This window comes from Chiloscyllium plagiosum, chromosome 3 (assembly GCF_004010195.1).
Source record: "Chiloscyllium plagiosum isolate BGI_BamShark_2017 chromosome 3, ASM401019v2, whole genome shotgun sequence".
Classification (NCBI taxonomy): Eukaryota; Metazoa; Chordata; class Chondrichthyes; order Orectolobiformes; family Hemiscylliidae; genus Chiloscyllium; species Chiloscyllium plagiosum.
The window spans coordinates 22,286,819-22,312,537 of record NC_057712.1 but is presented as its reverse complement, the minus strand read 5'-3'; the positions used below and the strand labels follow the sequence as shown (position 1 = coordinate 22,312,537).

At 40.6% G+C, this 25,719-nt stretch overlaps 1 protein-coding gene across 9 annotated transcripts in view; it reads left to right on the top strand.

The window, feature by feature from the left end:
• Nucleotides 1-25,719, top strand: part of LOC122541600 (doublecortin domain-containing protein 2) — a 128,217-nt gene that overhangs the window by 83,114 nt on the left and 19,384 nt on the right. For 8 of the 9 annotated variants that reach the window (XM_043678504.1, XM_043678468.1, XM_043678529.1 and 5 more), the window contains 3 exons: nt 20,401-20,466; nt 22,919-23,096; nt 23,819-23,922. In XM_043678504.1, the coding sequence (XP_043534439.1) occupies nt 20,401-20,466; nt 22,919-23,096; nt 23,819-23,922 (348 nt within the window). The remainder of the gene's footprint in view (nt 1-20,400; nt 20,467-22,918; nt 23,097-23,818; nt 23,923-25,719) is intronic. The other variant, XM_043678520.1, reaches the window with a different exon arrangement.

Here is a 25,719-nt window from a genome sequence, read left to right as displayed (position 1 = left end):
CAGGCAGAGATGTGACTGCTGAAAGTGACCCTCACTCCTGCATCTTTGCCTCTGACCTGCCCTGGTTGCTCTGGGCAGTGATGCCCATCTTGACCTTGCTCACCTTCAGCCTGGTGTCCTCTGATGATCCTGGTTCTCTTATTGGTACAGTGATGCCAACAGTCAGTGCTCCCTCTGCCACTGACGGTCTGGCAACATGCTGGCCTCTAATTGGCCGGCAGCTCTTGTTGGGCCAATCTTCTGCCACCACAGATCTCAACAGTGGGAAGAACCAATAATGAATAGATTCCAATGGTCTTCACCCAGGGGCTACCTGCTGGTTTCTGATAAGTGGGCAACGTGCTGTTGACCTGATCAAATTCTGCCTATAACCTTTCCTGCACAGATAAAGGTCACTCTACCCAAGGGGTTTGTGCTAGTGATTTTGCTCCAGATAAACCTCCTCCCAATTTACTCCCACTCTCGCAACACTCTAATCTATTTCTTTATGTCTCATGCACGTATCTAAACTTGCCTTAAACATATCAATGCTATTTGTCTCAACCACTCCTTGTGGAAACAAGTTTCATGGTCTTTCCAAACAAAGAAATTTCACCTGCGTAGGTGATAGATAAATCAATTACTAATTTGGCTCTTTATTTGAATTTCCTCACAAGTGAAAAAAAAATCTTTTCTAATGACTACTCTTTCAAACTCACAATCAACTTTGAAGACCTCTATCAGGTTAACTCTTGGAGTTCAATTTTCTGAAGAATAAGTCATGGTCTCTTCAGCCTTTGCTGAAACTGTGTGCTTTTAGTTCTGGCAACAACTTTGTATATGTTCTTTGCACTTTCTCCTGGGCCTCTATTGCTTTTTTGTTATATGGAGATCAGAAACTTGACAGGTTAATAGAATCATTGGTAAACCATGCTTTCTTCCCAACATCATGTACATCAGCAATGAATAGAAAATAAGTTGTTATACAGAAAGCTGTTCTGTAATGAAACACAAAAAGGCTATTATCTCAATAAGCAGATATATTCTTCATTCACTTGTGGTGCCTGAAGCTAGGTTGTCCTTGGGAAGGTCCTTCCTCCTTGAACTGCTGCAGTTGCCATGCTGTGGGTTGACCAACAATGCCCTTGGGAAGGGAATTCCAAGATTGTGACAAGCGATGGTGAAGAAACAGCAATATATTTTCAAGTCAAGATGCTGAGTGGCTTGGAGAGGAACGTGCAGATGGTGATGTTCCCATGTATTTGCTGCCCTTATCCTTTGTGATGGAAGTGGCCATTGGTTTAGAAGTTGCTATCTAAGGATCTTTCATGAACTTCTGCAGTGCATCTTGTAGATTGTACACACTGCTGCCACTGAGTGTCAGTGGTAGACAGAGTGGGTGCTTGTAGGTATGGTGCCAACCAAATGGGCTGGATGGTTCCAAGCTTCTTGAATGTTGTTGCCAATGCAAGTAAGTGGGGAATATTCTATCACACTCTCAACTTGTGCTTTGTCAATGATGAACAGGCTTTGGGAATCAGGAGGTGTGTAATTCACCTCAGTAGCCTCTGACCCGCTCTTGTAATTGCTGTGTTTATGTAGCGAATCCAGTTAAGTTTCTGGTCAACGATAACCCATAGGATATTGATAGTGGAAGATTCCATGATGGTAATGCATTGAATGTCAAGAGACAATGTTTCGATTGTCTCTTATTGGAAATGGCCACTGCCTCGCATTTGCGTGGTGAGGAAGTTACTTGCTACTTGTCAGCTCAAATCTGGACATTTTCCATGTTGTATTTGAACATGACGCCTTCAGTATCTGAATATATACACTTGGCGCTAAACATTGTGCAATCATCAGCGAATATATGAAGGAAGGTCAATGATGAAGCAGCTAAAGGTAGTTGGGGCTAGGACCTATCCTAAGGAATTCCCATGGAGGTGTCCTAGAGCTGAGATGACTGACCTCCAACAATTACAACCATCTTCCTGGCTGCCCAATATGACTTCAGCCAGCAGAAGGTTTGCCTCCTGACACCCATTGATTCCAGCTTTGCTAGGGTACTTGGATACCACACTCAGTTGAATGCAGCCTTGGTGTGAAGGGCTGTCACCCTCACCTCACCTCTGGAATTCAGCTCTTTTGTTCATGTTTGTAATGAGGTCATGAGCTGAATGGCCCTGTTGGAACCCAAACTGGTCATCACTGAGCAGGTTATTGCTGAGCTGATGCTGCTTGATATCACTGTTGATGACACCTTCCATCATTTTACTGATGATCAAAAGTCGATTCATGGGGCAATAATTGACTGGGTTGAGTTTGTCCTGATTTTTGTGGACAGGACATACTTGGGCAATCTTCCTTATTGTCAAGTCAATGTCAGTGTAGTAAATGCACTGGAACAGCTTGGCTAGGGGAGCAGCAAATTCTGGAGCACAAGTCTTCAGTACTATTGCCAGAAATCTGGACCGGTGCTTCCAACCATTTCTTGATATCACATGGAATGAATTGAACTGGCTTAAGAGTGGTATCTGTCATGCTGGGGAACTACTAGAGGAGGCCATCCACTTGGCATTTCTGGCTTAAACTTTATGTTTGGCACTGATGTGTTGGGTTCTTCCCTCATTGAAAATGAGGGTTGTTGTGGTTCTGTTCGCCGAGCTGGAAGTTTTTGTTGCAAACGTTTCGTCCCCTGGCTAGGCGACATCATCAGTGCTTGGGAGCCTCCTGCGAAGCGCTTCTTTGATGTTTCCTCCGGTGTTTATAGTGGTCTGTCCCTGCCGCTTCCGGTTGTCAGTTTCAGCTGTCCGCTGTAGTGGTTGGTATATTGGGTCCAGGTCGATGTGTTTGTTGATGGAGTTTGTGGATGAATGCCATGCCTCTAGGAATTCCCTGGCTGTTCTCTGTCTGGCTTGCCCTATGATAGTAGTGTTGTCCCAGTCAAATTCACACACACGCAGACAACAAGCAACATGAATACGACTGGGACAACACTACTATCATAGGGCAAGCCAGACAGAGAACAGCCAGGGAATTCCTAGAGGCATGGCATTCATCCACAAACTCCATCAACAAACACATCGACCTGGACCCAATATACCAACCACTAAAGAGGACAGCTGAAACTGACAACCGGAAGCGGCAGGGACAGACCACTATAAACACCGGAGGAAACACCAAAGAAGCGCTTCGAAGGAGGCTCCCAAGCACTGATATGTCGCCTAGTCAGGGGACGAAACGTTTGCAACAAAAACTTCAAGCTCGGCGAACAGAACCACAACAGAAAACTCCAAGCCCCAGAGGAAAGTCATTTAATCAATTAACCGAATAATCAATTATCCGAACAAAATGGTGCCCGCCCATCCTGTTCAGATAATCGAGATTCCTATTGGGGCGCCCCTGGTCCTGAGCTTGCAGTACTTGGCAGAATGCATATCAAAAGTGTCACAAAGTGTGAAGGAGATCGTCACCATCTTAAACTTTGTGGATAGGTGGACCTTTGCATAACTGCCTCTGCTATGAGTCCCGAGATTGGTGATCCCATGGGTGTTCCGTTGATTTGTTCGTATATCTGGTTGTTGAATGTGAAGTGTGTTGTGAGGCACAAGTCCAGTAGTTTAAGTATGCCGTCTTTGTTGATAGGTTCAGCGTCCTGTTTTCTGTTCTGTATGTGTAGTAGGTTGGCTATTGTTTCTCTGGCTAGGGTTTTGTCAATCGAAGTGAACAGCGCCATCACGTCGAATGATATCATGGTTTCTTCTTTGTCTATGTGTATATTTCTGATGATGTCCAAGAATTCCTGTGTTGATTGTATAGAGTGTTTGGATCCGCTGACCAGGTGTTTCAGTTTCTGGTAGCAGGTGTCCCTGGTAGTGATACTATGGATCTGAGTGGGATGTCTGGTTTGTGTACTTCAGGTAATCCATAGAATCTGGGGGTGTTGTTGCTTTCCGGTTTCATTCTTTGTAGGTCAGCTCTGGTTATCTGTCCGTTTTTTTGTAGATTCCTTAGTGTGTTGTTTATCCAATTGGTGAGCTGTGGGTGGGGTCAAACTCCCTCTTTTGGTAGGTGTTGGTATCTTCAAGTAGTTGTTGTGCTTTTTGGATGTAATCAGATTTATCTAGGATGACCGTCATTCTGCCTTTATCTGCTGGTAGTATGATTATGTTCTTATCGTTTCTTATCAAATCTTCACACAAACTTTGAAAATGAGGGTATTTGTTGAGCTTCCTGCTTCTCCTCGGATGAGTTGTTCAATTATCCACCACCATTCATGACTGCTTGTAGCAGGACTGCAGAGCAAAGATCTGATCTGTTGGTTGTGGGATTACTTAGCTCTGTCTATCACATGCTGCTTATGCTATTTGGCATGCACATAGTCCTGTTTGGTAGCTTCACCAGGTTGACACCTCATTTTTACACATGCCTGATGCTGCTCCTTGGATTAGAAAAGTTAGGCACTTATTTTTGGACTTGATGGCTGAAGGTCATTTCTCTGATGTAGACCTCTACATATTTATAAGTCTAAATTAACTAGCACACCAGAAGGCTGTCATGTCTATACTACTATAATGGTAATGAGGGTTGATATCCACAGTGTGCCCCTCATTCTAACTTGAGAGAAAGAGCAACAAAAATTGTGGAACACTGGTATAAGTCATATTCAATGTACTTTTTGTGAGGTTTCACAGGTCTTCTGCCAAACTGGTGATGGATTCCACACAAATTTGATCATGTGGAGGTGCTGGTGTTGGGCTGGGGTGTACAAAGTTAAAGATCACACAACACCAGATTATAGTCCAACAGGTTTAATTGGAAGTACTAGCTTTCAGAATGCTGCTCCTTTATCAGGTTGCTGTGGAGCAGGATCATAAGACACAGAACTTATAGCAAAAGATCACAGTATCATGCATGCAACTGATACAATACATTGAACAAATTTAAAGTGAATGAGACTCAAAGTATTTGTTTTTTCCCTGCTTAACATTATTATTTTAAATGCAGCTCTGAATGCTTTATTTAAACTAGCAGGTCCTCAGCTATAATACGGGATCATTGATCACCTTCCAGTGCGACACCTATCATTACTGCTTCCAGGTGATGGGAGCCTGCCAGGGATTTAACATGTCACACGCCCTTAAGTCATGGCTGAGCTAGACATGAAGCAGTGCTTTCGAATGCTGTTAAACTGCTGACATATGTCTGAAAAAAAAACTGTCTGATTGCATTAAGGTCCCTTTCAAATGTAAGATTTACTATTCAGTCAGGTGCCTGAAACTGTTTGGGTTTGACTACAATCACAGGTACTCTGTGTACTTAGAGTCATAGAGTCCTAGACATGTGCAGCACAGAAATAGACCCTTCATCCAACTTGTCCATGCCGACCAGATATCCCAATCCAATCTAGTCCCATTTGCCAGCACTTGGCCCATATCCCTCTAAATCCTTTCTACTCATAGACCCATTCAGATGCCTTTCAAATGTTGTAATTGTACCAGCCTCTACCACTTCCTCTGGCAGCTCAGTCCACACATGCACCACCCTCTGCGTGAAAAAGTTTCCCCTTAGGTCCCTTTTATATCTTTCCCCTCTCACCCTAAACTTATGCCCTCCAGTTCTCAACTTCCCCATCCCAGGGAAAAGACTTCTTCTATTTATCCTGTCCATGCGTCTCATGATTTTATAAACCTCTATAAGGTCACCCCTCAGCCTTCGACACTCCAGGGAAAATAGTCCCAACCTATTCAGCATCTCCCTATAGCTCAAACCCTCCAACCCTGGCAACATTCTTGTAAATCTTTTCTGAACCCTTTCAAGTTTCAAAACATCCTTCTGATAGGAAGGAAACCAGAGTTGCATGCAATATTCCAAAAGTGGCCTAACCAATGTCCAGTACAGCTGCAACATGACATCGCAACTCCTATACTCAATGCTTTAAACAATACAGGGAAGCATACCAAACGCTTTCTTCACTATCCTATCTATCTGCAACTCTACTTTCAAAGAGCTATGAACCTGCACTCCAAGGTCTCTTTGTTCAGCAACACTCTCAAGGACCTTACCATTAATTGTATAAGTCCTGCTAAGATTTGCTTTTCCAAAATGCAGCACCTCGCATTTATCTGAATTAAACTCCATCTGCCACTTCTCAGCCCATTGGCCCATCTGACCAAGATCCCATTGTAATCTGAGGTAACCTTCATCGCTGTCCACTACATCTCCAATCTTGGTGTCATCTGCAAACTTAATAATTATACCTCCTCTGTTCTACTGTGTACTTAATCAGTGGACTAAGTCATCTGATTTAGTGACTGCCTGTGATAAAGTTAGATAAATAAATGTAAATAAAGTAAATTACAATAAGCATGATAGATGCTGTGGTTAGGAGGAATTATGCAATGGACACAAATGGGTCTATCGTTTCTGCTGTGGGGTGACAAACTTGCTATCAAAGTACAAAAGCTGATGCTTTGCCTTCTTGCTGTTCTTCAAGCTGTCGCATCATCACGTGCTATCCTTTGTGGTAGAAATTCTTGATTTTGCCATTGTTCCTGACAGATCAGGAATACCCTGTTGGATAATCAGGAGTCCCTTTGCAGAGTGAGGAATGTCCAGTTGGAACTGGAAATAAGGCTGGTGGTGAAATGCCTGCAAATAATTGGGGAGCAGGTTTGTAAAAGTGGGGGTCGAGTGTCTACTATTGGATATTGACACTGAAAGGAAGACAGCAGTCTATATTATGATGATATTAATCTACAGAGGGAAATGCAAGTCACGCAAAGACACATATAGAGAGATCTGTAAAGCCAAATGAAAATTAATCAGACCATACACAAAAACACAAAACATTCCAGTTAATTTCAAGAGGAATAGAATTGAAAGGTAAAAAGTTGATTGCTAAATTTGAGTAAAATCTTTGTTGGATGATAGGAGAAAGTATGGTGCTGGAAAAGCACAGCAGGCCAGGCAGCACCTGAGGAGCAGGAGAATCGACGTTTCGGGCAAGAGACCTTCATCAAAAATGATGACTGGCTCTTCCATGAAACTTTGATTCTCCTGTTCCTTGAATGATGCCTGACCTGCTGCGCTTTTCCAGCCCTGCACTCTCGACTTTGTTAGATGATGCTGAGAATACTGTGTACATTTCTGGTCCCAAAATCATGCAGAAGGTGTAGAGGCACTGTGGAGTGTGCAAGAAAATGATTCAGAAAAATTATACAAGAAATATTAGATTATCAGGAAAGCACCAACTCTTGAACAGAGAAATCTTTAAATTTACAATGGAGTTTGATCGAATAGAGGCAGCATTTCCACTTGAGAGAGAGGAAAACACGTAATCAATAATGCAAGAAATTCAGTAAGAAATCAAATAAAGAATTCAAAAATAAGTGTGGTGAAAACGTAGAATTGCTGCCACAGAGTGTATTTGAATGAATTGATCAGATGCATTAAGAGGAACTTAGGCATATGCGAATGAAGGAAATAGCAATGCATTCTGATGGAGTTTGGTGAGCAAGGACTGAAGGGGAGATTGAATCGAGTATCAACGTCGGCCCAAATGACTGATGAATGTTCTATGTATGCAGAGCCGTACTATGGAAATAAGTAACAGAATTGGCAGAAATTTTTGACAAAAGAATGGATCTCCTTAAAAAGCTTGGAATTTCTTTGATACTACCAGCTTCTTATGGAGGGCGATTAGATGATGTAACACTACTTTTAGGTTCACTAGGACAGAGAGCATCACAACTGCTGCCAACTTGGGCTATGCAATGTTCTTTAATCAGACCAGTCGAAGGAGTCGACCTTGGAGATGGTGAAGGAGCAGATGGGAATTCACTGGGGACAGGGTCGAGATGGACTGTAGATGGGTGGCATTAGAGAGCTGGAAATGCATAGTCTTGGTGATGGATTGGACATACATTTTAAAATCTGTAATAATTATGACATTTACTCAGTTATTTTCATGTCTCTGTTAGACCTCAATTAAGCAGAACTTCACGTTCAGAGTAAGCCATCAGTTGCTGTTTCAGGGCCATTGGCATATTTTTAAAGCTGTGAGAGGTCTCTGAATCACCTGCCCTTGTCCTTTACGTTTACTCTGTCCCAGGTTCAGCAGGTTCAGATTTGTAGATTGCCAATTATACAGGAGTTACTCAGAGAACTTTTTTGGTCCAATTCGATTGTTTGTTTTCTTCGGAATTAGTTGAGATCATGAAAATGATATTCTCATAAGACTTTCCTTCCTATTAAGTACCCAAAACATAGCAAGAATGGAAAGCTTTGAATCTCAGAACGTACAAAACAGAACTGATGAAAAAATTCAAACTTGCCATTGATATTTGACTAAAAGTGTTTTTATAAGAGCAAAACTTTGACAGCTATTTGAAAAAACATTATTATACATTACCACATATTTCATTATACAAACATATTTCATTGCAAGATACTCTTTAGTAAGAAATTTGTTTTGTTCCTATTTCAAAGACTCTTTTGAATTTTATTAAAGTTATTCTGGAAGTATAAGAAGGATCAAACACTGAAACTATTATATGATGGATATGCCATGGCATTTCACAATTGCCATTTCTTCCACTAAACATAATTGATGCTGCAGATAGCCAATATTTCATAATCAATGCTTGAAAAGTCATACCATCAATCAAGAACAAGTAAATATGTCACAGTTTAAGCATTACCTTTCTTTCCACTTTAATAAATGATTAGATAAGACTTATGCAGAATAATCAAGTATGTGGAGTCTCTTAGGAGAGAATTGATCTACTTAAAAATAAAGACTCACATCTTTGGGTGACAGTGGTCATTCTTTTAGCACGGAGATTAATTGATTTTGGATTAAATCTCTGCACTGTTCAGTTCAATAATTAGGGATAAGTTGTTCAGGTATTTAGTGGAATCACTTACATTAAGAAATTAACTCTCTGGCACTTTGCAATTTCACACATGGTCTAATCAGTACTTCTCAATAACTATACAAATGGAACTGAAGTCTAAAGATTTACAATTGATTAGTTCACTTTTACTTTTGAGATTTAGGTTTCAGTTCAGTGTGGAATAAACATTTCATTGTAACTTTTGGCAATAACGATATTATGACTTGAATTTAACACTCAATGGTGAAGTAAAGGCATTTGTTAGAGTCATAGAGGTGTACAGCATAGAAACAGACCCTTATCCATGCTGACCAGATATTCTAACTAATCTAGTCCCATTTCCCAGCACTTGGCCCATATCCCTCCCAATCCTTCATATTCATATATCCATCCAGATGCCTTTAAAATGTTGCAATTGTACCAGCCTCCATCATTTCATCTGACAGTTCACTCCATACATGCACGATCCTCTGCATGAAAAAGTTCCCCCTTAGGTCACTTTTAAATCTTCCCACTCTCACCCTAAACCTTTGCCCTCTAGTTCTGGACTCACCCACCCCAGGGAAAAGATTTTGTCTATTTATCCTATGCATGCTGCCCCTCATGATTTTATAAACCTCTATAAGGTCACCCCTCAGCCTCCAACGCTCCAGGGAAAACAGCCCCAGCCTGTTCAGCCTCTCCCTATAGCTCAAATCCTCCTACCCTGGCAACATCCTTGTAAATCTTTTCTGTACCCTTTCAAGTTTCACAACATCTTTCTGCTAGGAAGGAGAACAGAATTGCATGCAGTATTCCAACAGTGGCCATAAGACCATAAGACCATAAGACATAGGAGCGGAAGTAAGGCCATTCGGCCCATCGAGTCCACTCCGCCATTCAATCATGGCTGATGGGCATTTCAACTCCACTTACTCGCATTCTCCCCGTAGCCCTTAATTCCTTGTGACATCAAGAATTTTCAATTTCTGCCTTGAAGACATTTAGAGTCCCAGCCTCCACTGCACTCTGTGGCAATGAATTCCACAGGCCCACCACTCTCTGGCTGAAGAAATGTCTCCGCATTTCTGTTCTGAATTTACCCCCTCTTATTCTAAGGCGGTGTCCACGGGTCCTAGTCTCCTCGCCTAACGGAAACAATTTCCTAGCGTCCACCCTCTCCAAGCCATGTATTATCTTGTAAGTTTCTGTTAGATCTCCCCTTAATCTTCTAAACTCCAATGAATACAATCCCAGGATCCTCAGCCGTTCCTCATATGTTAGACCTACCATTCCAGGGATCATCCGTGTGAATCTCCGCTGGACACGCTCCAGTGCCAGTATGTCCTTCCTGAGGTGTGGGGACCAATACTGGAAACAGTACTCCAAATGGGGCCTAACCAGAGCTTTATAAAGTCTCAGTAGCACAACAGTGCTTTTATATTCCAACCCTCTTGAGATAATTGACAACATTGCATTCGCTTTCTTAATCACGGACTCAACCTGCATGTTTACCTTTAGAGAATCCTCAGTTAGCACTCCCAGATTCCTCTGTACTTTGGCTTTACGAATTTTCTCACCATTTAGAAAGTAGTCCATGCTTGTATTCTTTTTTCCAAAGTGCAAGACCTCGCATTTGCTCACATTGAATTCCATCAGCCATTTCCTGGACCACTCTTCCAAACTGTCTAGATCCTTCTGCAGCCTCCCCACTTCCTCAGTACTACCTGCCTAGCCACCTAACTTTGTATCATCGGCAAACTTTGCTACAATGCCCCCAGTCCCTTTATCCAGATCATTAATATATAATGTGAACAGCTGCGGCCCAACACTGAACCCTGCGGGACACCGCTTGTCACCGGCTGCCATTCCGAAAAAGAACCTTTTATCCCAACTCTCTGCCTTCTGTCAGACAGCCAATCCTCAATCCATACCAGTAGCTCACCTGGAACACCATGGGCCCTCACCTTGCTCAGCAGCCTCCCTTGTGGCACCTTATCAAAGGCCTTTTGGAAGTCTAGGTAGATAACATCCACTGGGTTTCCCTGGTTTATTTGTCACCTCTTCAAAGAACTCCAACAGGTTTGTCAGGCATGACCTCCCCTTACTAAATCCATGTTGACTTGTTCTAATCCGACCCTGCTCTTCCAAGAATTTAGAAACCTCATCCTTAATGATGGATTCTAGAATTTTACCAGCAACCGAAGTTAGGTTAATTGGCCTATAATTTTCCATCTTTTGCCTTGATCCTTTCTTGAACAAGGGGGTTACAACAGCGATCTTCCAATCATCCGGGACTTTCCCTGACTCCAGCGACTTTTGAAAGATCTCAACCAACGCCTCCACTATTTCCTCAGCCACCTCCCTCAGAACTCTAGGATGTAGCCCATCGGGGCCAGGAGATTTATCAATTTTAAGACCTTTTAGCTTTTCTAGCACTTTCTCTTTTGTAATGGCAACCATACTCAAATCAGCCCCCTGACTCCGTTTAATTGTTGGGATATTACTCATGTCTTCCACTGTGAAGACTGATGCAAAGTACTTGTTAAGTTCTCCTGCTATTTCCTTATCTCCCATCACTAGGCTTCCAGCATCAGTTTGAAGTGGCCCAATGTCTACTCTTGCCTGTCATTTGTCATTGGCCTAACCAATGTCCTGTACAGCCGCAACATAACCTCCCAACTCCTATGCTCAATGCACTGAGCAATAGAGGAAAGCATACCAACTGCCTTCTTCACCACCTTATCTGCGACTTTACTTTTAAGGAGGTATGAACCTGCACTCCAAGGTCTTTCTGTTTAGCAACACTCCCTCGGACCTTAACATTACATGTATAAGCCCTGCTCTGACTTGCTTTTCCAAAATGCAGCACCTCGTATGTATCTAAATTGAACTCCACCTGCCATTCCTCAGCCCATTAGCCCACCTGATCAAAATGTCGTTGTACTCTGAGGTAACCCTCTTCGCTGTCCACAACACCTCCAATTTTGGTGTCATCTGCAAACTTACTAACTATATCTCCTACTAACTATACTAACTATACCTGATGCTGCAGAATATTTAATGATTTCTCATGTGCATTTGAAACAAATACAAAGAATGTTGAATAAACTCCGGTTTGACTTTTTCTGCAGAGTTTATCCAACATTCTTTATATTTGTTACAGATTTTTAGTATATGCAGTATTTTATCTTTATTCTAATACGAACTTCCCCTTTCCCATCACAAGGTGCCAAGTGAAGAGACCATCAGGTGTCTAACTACAACAGTGTCATCAAACAGACGTCACAGAGGAAGTGATGGCCTGGTGATATTATCCCTGGGCTATTAATCCAGATAATATCCTGGTGATACTGGCTCAAATTCTACCATTGCAGATGGTGGAACTAAGAGTCTAATGATTTGACCCTGAATCAATTGTTATAAAAACCCATCTTATTCACTAAAGTCCTTTGGAGAAAGAAACTGCCATCTTTACCTGGTCTGATCTACATGTGACTCTTGACCGACATAATGTGGTTGACTCTGAAATGACCACATGGGCAATAATGCTGGCCTAGGGTGTGATGCCCCCATCCTGTGAATGAACAAAAAAAAGTATTTACAAAGTCAACAAACCAGGCAGTAGAATGCATTTGTTATCCTTCAGTAGGCGGCACGGTGGCACAGTGGCTAGCACTGCTGCCTCACAGCGCCAGAGACCCGGGTTCAATTCCTGCCTCAGGCGACTCTCTGTGTGGAATTTGCACATTCTCCCCGTGTATACGTGGGTTTCCTCCGGGTGCTCTGGTTTCCTCCCACAATCCAAAAATGTGCAGGTTAGGTGAATTGACCATGCTAAATTGCCCGTAGTGTTAGGTGAAGGGGTAAACGTAGGAGAATGGATCTGGGTGGGTTACGCTTCGGTGGGTCGGCGTGGACTTGTTGGGCCGAAGGGCCTGTTTCCACACTGTAAGTAATCTAATCTAATCTTCACTTTTAGAAATATTTAACGAGAAACAAACAAATGTGTGAGCATCACATGGATTTAAGGTAAGGGCAGGTTATCCTTTAGACAAAAAGACTCAGAATTTTACATACTTTTAAAATAATATCATAATGGTGAAATTTGAAAGTCTAGAAAGTTTATGTAAGTTTTTCAGATCACTGAAGTTTCCCTGAAATAATCAGGAATGTAGACATGGCTAAAAACTCATTTCAACAAGACGTAACCATTTCAAGATTTTGTACTTTGAGGTTAAAAACATTAAAGGATATGTTCTTGTGAGTTCAGTGATTTCTAATTCATTCAGTTTTGAGGGACTTCAAACAGTGCATCCTGTGAAGAAGCAGCGAATCATTGACGGTAACAAAAACAGAAATTTCTGGAAACGCTCAGCATGTCTGGAAGCATCCGTGGTGAGAAACCAGAGTTAATGTTTTGGGTCCAGTGACTCTTACTCAGAACTGATGGTAGCTAGGAAAAGGTTGTTTGTTGTGCAGAAGATAGGGTGGGACTGGAGGGTTTAAGGAGTAAATAATAGGTGGAGATCGAGCCCAAAGAGAGAGAAGAACAGTTGGACAGACAATGGAGTGGATAATGATCAGCCTGGGAAAATGAATAGGTGCTATTAGGGAGCCTGGGAAAATGAATAGGTGCTATTAGGGACAAAGTTAAAAATCACACAACACCAGGTTATAGTCTGTGTGCGCGTCTGTGTGTATCTATGTCCGTGTGTATGTGAGAGTGTGTGTGTGTGTAGGAAAATCTGTGTGTGTGTGTGTGTAGTGCAATGGTGATCACCTGTAATGTGACATGAACCCTTACACACACAGATATTCCTACACACACACACTCTCACATACACATGAACACAGATACACACAGACGCGCACACAGACTCCCACACACCCTTATAGACACACAGACTCCCACACATGCACCCCCTCACAGACTTAAGACATTCTGCACTCACTACACACACACACACACACACACTCTTTCTCACACTCACAATCCCCACCCCAGACAGACACACACACAGACAGACAAAGACCCACATGCACACATATATTTTGTGTGGTGAATTTTTTTGGTACTTTCAGAGTTACATTGCACTTTGCCCAAAAACCACATACATTCATGTAGAACTCTGAGCTCAAGAACTGCATGAATTTATGTGAAACTCTGTTGTCTCACTTTTTAGATTGGAATCAATCTAAACATCAGGTCATAGACAGAGAACACAGGGGGCTAACACCTTCAACATATTGTCTAGCTATCACCATTGTTAACAGCTAACCCGAGAATGCAACTTTAAAAAAAAAGGGTTTTGTGATTTACACATGAAAGAAGTGAAACTATCACTGTATTCTAACAGATGAAAGGCTTAACAGACAATCAATTCTTCAATGTATAATTTCAGTTACATCACACTGCAAATTTTTGCTATACATTCTGTGTTACAATCGAGCCCTCCACAATCACCTGATGAAGGAGCGTCGCTCCGAAAGCTAGTGTGCTTCCAATTAAACCTGTTGGACTATAACCTGGTGTTGTGTGATTTTTAACTTTGTACACCCAAGTCCAACACTGGCATCTCCGAATCATGACTATTAGGGACAATTATGGATAACAATAGGTTGTGTGTAATAGTGGACCATATAATAACAAGCCTTTTGTGTGTGGGTTGGGGTAAGGACACAGAAGAAGGTTCTTTAAGCCCTAGAATTATTGAACTTGATATTGACTCCAGAGCCTGTGGAGTTCCCAAGTGGAAAATGAGGTGCTGTTCTTCCAGCTTGTGCTGAGGTACTCATTAACAGTACTCCACAGGCATGACTTCTGAGGAAGAGTTCAACCAGAGTTTTTGTATTTGTTTCAAATCCACATGAGAAATTGCTAAATTTCATTTGACATCAAGTACCTTTGCTTCACTATTGACTGTGAAATTCGTGTCATACTATCTTTACTGCCAATAATTAGATGAACTACCAGGATTCCTGTGTATTATTGCACACTAATGAACTTCTGAGGTTTCCGTCAGTCCACAATAGAATAGGAAGTATGAAGACAGATGGTGGTCTGCCCAATATTCAGTTCTTTGCCCCTTGTTGGAGAGTATTCTGATTTCGACCACTCTGGGTGGCTGACTGACTGACTGTTTCCAAGGCCCTGGACTGGTATTGAAGTTGACTGTGTTGGGATCCACGGAGTGAAGGTTATCCCACTTGATTTTAGTGAGGCCTGCTGGGAATGATAAGCTTCCTGGATTTGTGCTTGTGCTAAACTGCGAAGCAAGACAGAAGTAATATGAGCCTAGTATCTTTGTTTGGGTGCAAAGTGCACAAAGGCATTGCAATGCAAGAGAAGGATATTGTGAACATCCAGGTAGGCTCAGGGTGATTGAGCACAAGGACAGTGGGTGAAGAGCCCAACCTGGTCCAGTCTATGAGCTCGGTGCATGTCGCTGTACATTCTGAGCATTGCAGCGTAATTGCCAGTGCAGCACTGAAGTGCAGATCTTCCCATAAGTGATTCAGAGATGCACAAGGAGATTGGAATTATGATGCATGTAGTTGGGGGTACTGCCTCTTTAACAGAACTGGTCAGGTGACCTGGAGTAATGGAGCTTGACAGCATTCTCGAGCCATCTGTGGAGGTGTGAGCATCACCAATAAAGTACTCCTGTTCGGATTTACCATTTGTCCACATGCCGTAGAATACCTGCTTCCAAAGGAAGCATTAACATAACAGGAATGCCAAAAGCCAGTGTCTGTTGGGTTCATGTGGCCAGTGCCCATTGAGTGTGCCCTGAGATGTTGCTGTCCAGTGTTCAACATTCAGATCCTTTGGAGCAAGTAGCAAGCTGATGTCAAAAATTCTCTAACTTGTTTGGCACATTTGTTAATACAGGAAGGTGAATATTAACAAGGAAAATTGCGACATTATTAAGGTGCTTAATAACCAAATACCACCTTAATTGGAAACTTGCCACATCTTTGCTAGAAATTTGTTCACTGCTTGGCAAATCCATAAAAGGTGGAGCAAGGTGTCCCCACTATTGCGATAGACTTCATCAGACTTCTCATTTGAGTCAACCACACATCTCACCATTGTCCATGCCACTTAGACCCAGTGAGATTTTGCCCAAGATTTTTACAAATGTATAACCAGAGATCAAGTTACGGTACTGTTTCCATTGTTTTCATGATACTTTAGCTGTCACCAGTTTGTGTTTATTTGTCTGTAGAATCAAGTAAAACAGGAAGAATGTGAACTCCAGCAAACCACCAGACAAACCACATTCCTGCTCTCAGACCATCTCAGACACCACTTCAGCTTTTCAACACTTCATTTTGGAGCGCAGGGACACCCAAGACTTGCATACTTCTGTCAAATTGTCTTGGTGCAAGGTGTGTGTAATGACAGAGTTAGTGAGGAGTAGGCCTGTGAGTTTGAGGAGCAGAGGGAGGATGGGGACACTGTAAATCACTGACTTTCATCTTGCTGCACTAGGATGCAGCACCGATCTGTGCTGCAATTTGGACTCAAGCTGTCTGAGTTGAAAAGCAATGCTAGTCAGCTCCTCTCCATCATCCTCCAACATCTCCAGGTCTATGTCCATGAAGCAGCAAGGCAGCTTTCATATCCTGTGGGCCATGTCCAGATTGTTGAATATGAGGCTTGAGGATCACAAAGCAAGGATCATAAGGTCGTCCCTTAATTACAGACTCTGAAGTGGTGTGCAGCTGCCAGAGGCATACGCACTGGAGGGTTCAGGAAGTGGTGAGCACCTTCCACTCTCCAGTTGTACAATTCCCCGAGGAAGGTGATTGAGGATCTGGTTGCAAAGTTTAATGAAATGAAGAGTGGAAACTGGAAACCATGATAGAACAGGGAATTGTGCGTCTCAATCCATGGAACACGTCAAATGAAAAGGGGAAATTTCTACATATGGACCTAATGCATAGCAAAGCTCTTACATTATTTTATCCATTTAACATGGTGGTAATGCTACATAACACGATGGAGGGTATTCGCAATGTGAAAGCGAGACTTTGACTCCACAAGGACAGTGTGGTGATTACACTTATCAATATGGACAGATGCATCTGCAGCAGGCAGATGAAAGACAATGAGGTCAAGTATGTTTTTCCCTATTGTTTGTTCCTTCACCACTTGTTGCAGACCCAAGGCCTCCTTTAAGACTCAACCACCATAGTCAGTGTGTTTGTTGCTGATCCATTCTTGGTGATGGCCGTGGAGGTCCCTCACCCAATGTAGATTCAGCATCTTCTCATTCCTGACTTCAGATGGTGTTCAATACAGAGGAGTATTGATTTATCGGCCAATGGGCTAGGAGGAATATTACATGGAGATCAGCAGGGGTGTTACCTTGTCCATGTTTGTCCTGATGCCATGAAATCTCAAGAGATCCAGATTCAATGTTGAGGGCACCCACTGTACCAAACCCCTCACCCCAATTGTATACCACTGTACTTCTGCTAGGTTTGTCCTGCCAATTGAACAGGACATACTCAGGTATGGTGATAGCATTGGTGTTGTCTGAGACATGGCCTGTTCAGTGTTGTTTGATCATTCTGTAGGACAACGTTCCCAATTTTTGCTCTAACCTTCAGATGTTGGTAATGAAGAGTTTTCAGGTTTAACAGTGTTGAGTTTGCCTTTGTTTTCTCTGGTGCCTAGTTTGATGTCAGGTGGGCTGAGCATTTTCATTCTTTTTTTCTGAGCTTTTAGTAGTTTGTTACAATGAGTGGCTTGTTAGGTTATTTCAGGTGATAATTAGACAATATGACTATAAGATACAGGAGCAGAATAAGGAGCAGATTCTGCTTCTCGATTCAATCATGGCTGATATTTTTTTCAAGCACATTCTTCCGCCTTCTCCCCTTAACCCTTGATCCCCTTACTGATCAAGAACCTATCTATCTCTGTCTTAAAGACACTCAATGACTTGGCCTTCACAGCCTTCTGTAGCAATGAATTCGATGGATTCACCCACCCCCCCCCCCGATGAAAAAATTCCTCCTCATCTCTATTCTCAGGGCTCATCTTTTCACTCAGAGGCTGTGCCCTTGGGCCCAAGTCTCTTCTACTAGTAGAAACATCTCACGCCATTCTATCCAGGCCTTTCAATATTCTGTAAGTTTCAATGAGATCACTTCTCATCCATCTAAACTCCATTGCGTTAAGACTGAGTCCTCATCCACTGCTCATATGAGAGTCAATCACATTGCTGTGGATTTGGAGTCACATGTAAAGCAAACCAGGTTAGGAAGGCTGTATTCCTTTCTTAAAAAGGCATTAGTAAACCAGATGCGTTTTCATGACAACTGACAATATGTTCATGAGCATCATTAGACTTTTAGTTCCATGTTTTGTCAGGATTATCAAAGTTCAGTCCAATTTGTTTTGTGAACTTGCGCCCAATTCTTCATTTAGAACACTCACTCTAATAGGCTACCTCGGTTTTATTCTAATCTCGAACCAGAGATTTCAAAATTAAGGGTCATTAGTGACAAATTAAAAGGCATGATTCCTTGAAGGAATGTGTATATCTATTCCAGAATTCATTGTATTAATGCGTTGCAGAATTTTCTCTGCCAGAGAAAAAAAAATCTACTTGAAATTGAGCAATGCCGTTTTCTTTAAATTTTTTATCAAACTCTGTTAAATGTTTCAATTTTTTGAGGCAACCACTAATGTGTCCTATTGTTTGGTAAGGGAAGATGATCCTCAAATGAGATAAAAAGCAATTAAGGAGTTTTCCCTTTAACTGTCTGGAAATGCGTACTTAGAGTTCAGTTAATTTGTTTTGAGGAAGAAGCAATGAATAATTTGTCTCCTCACAGCTCAAGCCTGCTAAACCACATAGGAAGCTGTACTTACTGCCAATTGGCACAATTATAAATGACTTCATTCAGCAACATTGGCAGTCATGTTGTGAACAGCAACAGTAAGCATGTGAATTACAGCACGATGCTAAGTAGCTGCAGACAAATAATAGAACAAGAAACGGATGTAGGAGATCATCCAGTTTCAGATAGCTGTAGCAAAAGTGTGGGATTTGGGCCCACATCTCTGGCTATACCCTAACTCTGCCAGTTTTCCACGAGCTGAAAGAGAGTGGTCAGGGATGTAGGTAATAGTGTATTTAAGTAGGATTGCAGGCAAGATGCCCACAAATTGGTAGCAAGCCACACATTGGCCAGTAGAGCTGCAGTGGGATTGTCAGAGCATTATCAGGAAAGATTGCTGGGTATCTAAAATGCCAGAAGATTCCCAAGTTACAAGCTCTGGGGGGCGGCGAGAACAGCTGTCTGAGAAGTGTTGAATATCATGGAGATACCTGTGATCCTGAGTCGATTCAAACCACAAAGGATGAAATTTGTGTTGGAACCCATGTGAGATGAGTCTGAGCTGGTGGCAGACATTGAGGAATATGATGTGGCTGTGGAAGCAAATTTTGACAAGTACTTTATCAATCAATAGCAGTAACAACACAAGTGTGAACAAGGAAAAAAAAAGAATGGAAATCCTGTTAGAGAGAGGAACAGAACTTTTACAAGATGGGCATACCTGGAAGAAATTGGGCAGTGAATTAAACACAAAACAAAAAGAAACAAAAAAAACTACAGATGCTAGCAATCAGAAATAAAATGGAAATTATTGGTAATTCTCAGCAGGACTGGCAGCATCATCTGTGGAGAGAAAGCAGAGTTAATGTTTTGTGTCCAGTCACTCTTCACTCAACATGAAACATTACCTCTGCTTTCTAACCACAAATGCTGCCAGTTCTGCTGAGTTTTTAAAGCAATTTCTGTTTTTTGTTTGTAAATATTATTTTGGACCTTTTCACATTCTATAGCATTCAAGGAAAAAAAAGTTTCCGAGTTCTTGATATCTTTTTGAGAGCAATCAGTATTGATATGTGGGTTAGAACTGTCTCTTGTTCAGGATTTAACAATAACAGAAACATGTTTAATGTGACAGTAGGTAAATTAGCTATTAGCTACCGAGACAACCCAGACCTATTACCTGGTGAAAATAATCTTAAATTGCTTTATAGATCTCTTACTCTGTATCAACAACATCCACAGCTGCTTCTTTTGACCTGCACTCTTTGGGATTATGTCACTAATTGCACACAGACTCGTTTGATTTAAATTTCTGTTTCACCATTTTGTCTCTGTTTAGAAATGCAAAAAAAAACTAGAAATACATGTGTAAAGTGGGTGTAACATAAAATTTTCAAAGAGCCAATAACTTCATTGCAATATATATTTAATAGGGGAATAGGATATTGCTAATGTCTTTATGAAGAATATATTGAACATTTTGTTCATTGTTCTGAACAAAAATGAAAGGAAATCTATGAGAATTTGTAGCCTGTAATAATCAGCAGTGCCCTGTTGTGTAGTTTTGAAATACTCCAATCTTTTATGATTTTTGTTTTTGCTGTTCGGATGGCTAACACCCCTGTTCAAAATTCTGACTTGTAATTCCACCAAATTGCAATTTATCTATTTTTTGTTCCCTCAGTTTGAGCTACAGCAAACTTCTCATGGTGGATCAAGTGATTCTGGATTGTTGGCCTCTCCCCAACAGGTAAACTGGTCATTTTCCACCAGTAGTTAGCTTACAATACAGCAGTCACCCTTTCGGGTATCAGTGCTGTACTGACACTGTGAACTTGTGCAATGGCAGCTTCTGTGTGCTGGAAATTTCAGGATTAAAGTCAACAAATGTCAGCAGAGAGAAATGGGCTAGTGCTGAATTACCAGCGTCTTTTACCCTGAACTAATTTGCTTTTCCATTAACATCAATGGCCAATTTCACAACACTCGTATACGTTACCTCAATGATACTTTTTCATCTGGCAGAATTTAATTTTGATTATTAACTATTGTTTGGAATTGACTTATTACTTACAGGGCCAGGCTTGATATAATTAAAATATTCAAGGGGAAAGTGAGGACTGCAGATGCTGGAGATCAGAGCTGAAAATGTGTTGCTGGAAAAGCGTAGCAGGTGCCGAAACGTCGATTCTCCTGTTCCTTGGATGCTGCCTGACCTGCTGCGCTTTTCCAGCATAATTAAAATATTGACAATTCCAAAGAAAAATGTTTTTATTTCTGTTGTCCTTTGCAAACTCCTCTTCATATTTGGCCAATATTAATTGATCAATATGAATGCTGTTTGTATTTGTGTAAAGTTTCTTCCTCTACCACGTTATCGGAGCCATTAGCAGGCAACAGAATTTCATACATAAAGGTTAAGAGTTTGCATGCTCATGTTACATAACACGATTTTTTTTCATTTTGATACAGAACCAACAGTCCGGAATTCAAAGAGTAAAGATTCAGATTTCAGAGTGCAATTAGTCTGGTCTAGTGGCATGATATGGGCTCATAGTAGGTTGGCAGCCCATTATACACAACAGCATTTCCATTGATTCCAATGGAAGTGTGCATGGAAGAATGTTAATTCATCATTATCTAATTTTGAATTTGTAGCTGCAATCAATTTCACCCCTAAAGAGATAAAATGAGGAATCTTTTATAATCTCGTTCGAGCAACATGCTGTCTTTGCAGCAAAAAGCTTCAGTGATAAATCGAGTTATTTGGACTTTGAAGAATTACTAATTAAGCCAATTGCTCTTTATGGTAAATTTGCTTTGGGATCAACTACCAGGTTGGTTTAGATGAGTATGGTTCTTTCTGTCAGGATTAGAATTTGAATCCCGCTCAGATTTACACAGCAACTATTTCCTTTTCATTGTAACAAGTCTCATTTCAGGTGAGTTGTGAAATTCTCAACCCACTTTCCCAAGAATGTCAGTTCGCATCACAAAATAGATACGATTAATCAATTTCATTAAGAAAATACAAAAATCTTTGGTGAGACATGGAAGTGATTATCATAATGCAGGGAGGGACCACCATTTTGGAGATGTGTTAGGATACATTGTGAGAATACATGTATGTTTCATCAATATTATTTCAAAGCTAATATGCTCTGAAGTGATGCTGAGGACTATTGCCTCAAATATATCTCTCTCACATTGTCTTCTTTAAAGTCTTTGGACTCAGTCAAGGCAGGCTTGAACATTGGTCAAAACAGATAAACATATCAAGAATTACTTCAGGTCTCACCCTGCTTTCTAAGAGTCATGAGAGTGGCTAGTAAGGAATATATAAACTGGAGATGAGTGTAAGATATGTTATTAGGGCAGAAAGAAGACACTTTCCCTCTTCTCTGATTATACCTCTGTGAAGTACATTGGGCCATTATTCAACATTAAAGCTGCTATATAAATACAAATCATTGCTTTCACACTTGACTGATGTAATAGATTTGGCCACTAACAGTGCCAAAAATTAAAATACGTTCCATTTCACATTGCTAACAGACCTTTATGTGGCTTAGCACAAGAAAAGCCTGAACATGACAATAAAGTCTCAGTAAATTGATGAAAGACATTTACATTTTGAGATGAGGTATGTAATCTTTGTGAGCTCTCTAATATCCAAAGAATTCTCTTTTTTAAGAAGTTATATGAAAGAGAATTTCCAGACATCACGAAACCTGACTGAAAGGGTATTATTTTTCAGAACTGGACTGTACCCCAAGTATATACTCTAGTCCCCTTCTCCATCTCACAGTTAGTTATAATGACATTTTAAAATATAAATGGAGGGGATTAATTACTTAGATGATCATTCTCTGCATATGTTTTAGTTCTGGCAACAAGAGTCCTGAACGCTCCCAAATCTAATGACGAGCTTTTGCAAATGCTACACTCCCATGATCGGTCAGTAAATCATGAGGTTGTCCGGCTCCATGATTGATAGACTGTTTGGTGAAACAGGACAGGAATTAAGAGAAAATCAATGACTGACTGTTCCAATGAGCTCTATGCATCATTAAAAGTGGATTAATGTAAGATGAATTTGCACCGCATGTTAATTATGCAAGCTGTTTTGTCTGTCTTTTGTACAGAAATAAAACAAAATCATTTTTAAGAACGTGGCAAGTGTTTCTCTTCCTTACTTCTAGTCTGAAGGTGATAGCTCCCATTCTACAACAGATGGACAAGTGGGACCTCCCCAGTCAGTGCAAGGGCAACCAAAAGATCTGGAAGCAAAGCCTTCGAGGGAGAAAAACCCTATTTTCCGTGCAAAACCCATGAAGGTCAAACACCACAAACATTCAACTGATCCTTTGACAGATTATGGTAAGATGCAAAATGGCACTTGAAATCAAATTTAAATGCAATTCATTTCTGAAGAAATTTGTTTCCTATAACATTGTCCAATTTGACTTGAATTGAATAGATTTTAATGGTTAAAATCAGCCCTCTTATTTAAGAAACACTTTTCCCTCACTGCTCAGTGGCATATAGAAAAAGGAAAAGAAAACACATGTACAATTTGCCTTGTGTTGCCCCTTGCTGTATTTTACAATGCTATTCTTTAAAAAATCATGTAAAGGCTGCAATTTTGTATTGTTATATGGTACTAAGCTCTGAAGTTTTCCTGCTTGATTTTTGGTAGAGTCAAAAGTGGCAAGCATTTGGCCAGATCTTCTCACTCATTGTAAAGATGGACACTAGCAGATAATCACTGCAAATGATGATACTTTCTTTACTAGAGATCATCCGATTCTAATGGAATAAGAAATTGTTGGAAAATTTCATCATAGCTGCTATCTTTTGAGCTCAGAACTATAGAGCGAAATTCATATTGTTGATGAGTTGGTGTGAAAATAAAAATGATGCCATTTATTGGAAATATCATTCAATAAATGTGTTTGAAGTTGATATACACATAATGGGACATTAACTTTTCTGGCTTATTTGACTTTCATAAGCAAATGGCTTTCATTGAAAGCACAACTGCAATGTGTAAAGCTAACATCTGTTTGTATGTAACAAGATGAATATTGTCTTTGATGTAGAAGACAATGGTGTATTTAAAGCTCAAGACCCTCGCAAAGAAACCCAGGGTGCTGCTGAGGTGAGAGAAGATGCAGACATGAGGGTGGATCTACCTATTGATCAGGTTAGAATGTAGTTGTGGCTTTTGCCATTCTTTGACCAAGTATAAAAGTGTTTTTTTTTTCTGGTTTGTCCATCTTGTAGATGCAGGATATGAATGTTGGAAGATAAATTGAAAGAATACATGATTTTATTTCTTCTGCAAGATGTTGTTGGTGTCTATTCTTAAACTATTTTGAAACATTTATTTTTTTTATATATATGCTTGCTCCAAGAGTTTATTGTTTTTATATTTAATCAGATTTCATTTTAGTACTAGCCTATTAGAAGAATCGAGATCCTGGTTTCATGGTGATTTGTTGGTTGTTCCTTCTGAGATACTGACAGTTGGATAGGATTCTGTATCTGAATAGCTGAGAGATTCAGTGGAATGTGAGCTTCTGCTTTGCAGTCCATCTGGCTCACTCACTGAGCTCCAATTGATTCGCTCTTAAAATTGTTCATTCTTTTTTAAATGGGAGAGTATATCACAATTAATATCTATTTCATTTAAAAGCTCTTCCTTGCTTTTTATAAAAATTAAAAATGATTATATTTAACAAAAATAGGCTGTGTTTTTGTTGTATTCCAAGTCACACATCATCCTAACTTGGGAATATATTGCTGTTCTTTCACTGTTGCCAGCTCGAGATCTTGGACTGCTCCCTAATTGCACCACATGAACTGCAATAAGGTGGCTCTCCTCTAACTTCATCATAGAATCATAGAATTCCTACGGTGTGAATGCAGGCCAGTCAAACCATCGAGTCTACACCGCATCTCCGAAGACCATCCAACCCAGACCCACTTGCCCCCAATCCTATCCTTGTAACCCTGCATTTGCCATGATTAATCCACCTAACCTGCACATCCTTCCCATGCTAAATTGCCCATAGCTCCAAGGGTGCGTAGGCTAGGTGAATTAGCCATGGGAAACGTAGGGTTACAAGGATAGGATTGGGGTCACTGCGGAACACCATTTATTTCGTGATTTGCACAGGTTGAAGGCATGAAGTGAAATTAAGGGGCCAATCAATTGCCATTGATGCCCTCATCCTGTGCAAATCAAGAAATAAATGCGAGTCTGCAGTGACCTCCAGATTGAAAAGATGTTCTAAAAATAGCTAAACATCAAAGTCATTGAGGTGAATGAGCTCTCTGATTTAAAAACACAATTCTGATAAGAATCTCCTTCATCCTCCCTACAACAGACACAGCAAAATCCTCATATTTCTCCAGAGTGCACATATTATCAGGTGCTCTTTGAACCAGCTCTCCTCGTGAACTTTGAATGAATCTCTGTTCTGACTGTGTGTTTTATTTTTTTCCAAAAATGAACACTTATATAATCTTTGGTTGAGGTGGAAAGGTAAAGAATATGTTTGATTTTACATTGATAAATTAGTTATTATCTTGTCCTTTAAATAATTCCTATTTTGTTGCATTTATAGCATGTGCTAATAACAGGTCTGTATTTGTTTCTAGTATAATATTTTATTGAAAAAACTATAGCAGATGATCTGTTATGATGTGTGAGTTGTCTTTCACTTCTTTGTAAACATGATCCAGCTGTTCTTTGAAGTTTCTCCAAATATTTAGTGTCAATTCAGGGTACTAACTTGCTGCAACTTCATTAATGTGGTTTGAAGTTTGATGTAAATTTAGGACATAATGTACTGTAAAGTGTATCTTCTCTAACTCATCTGCAAATGTGCATCAAGATAGGCACACTTACCATATCAGTAGTATACATAATTGTTGTAAAGCATCTCAAGGTGATAAGATAATGTTGAAACTCACACCAATTTACTGATTAGTCTCC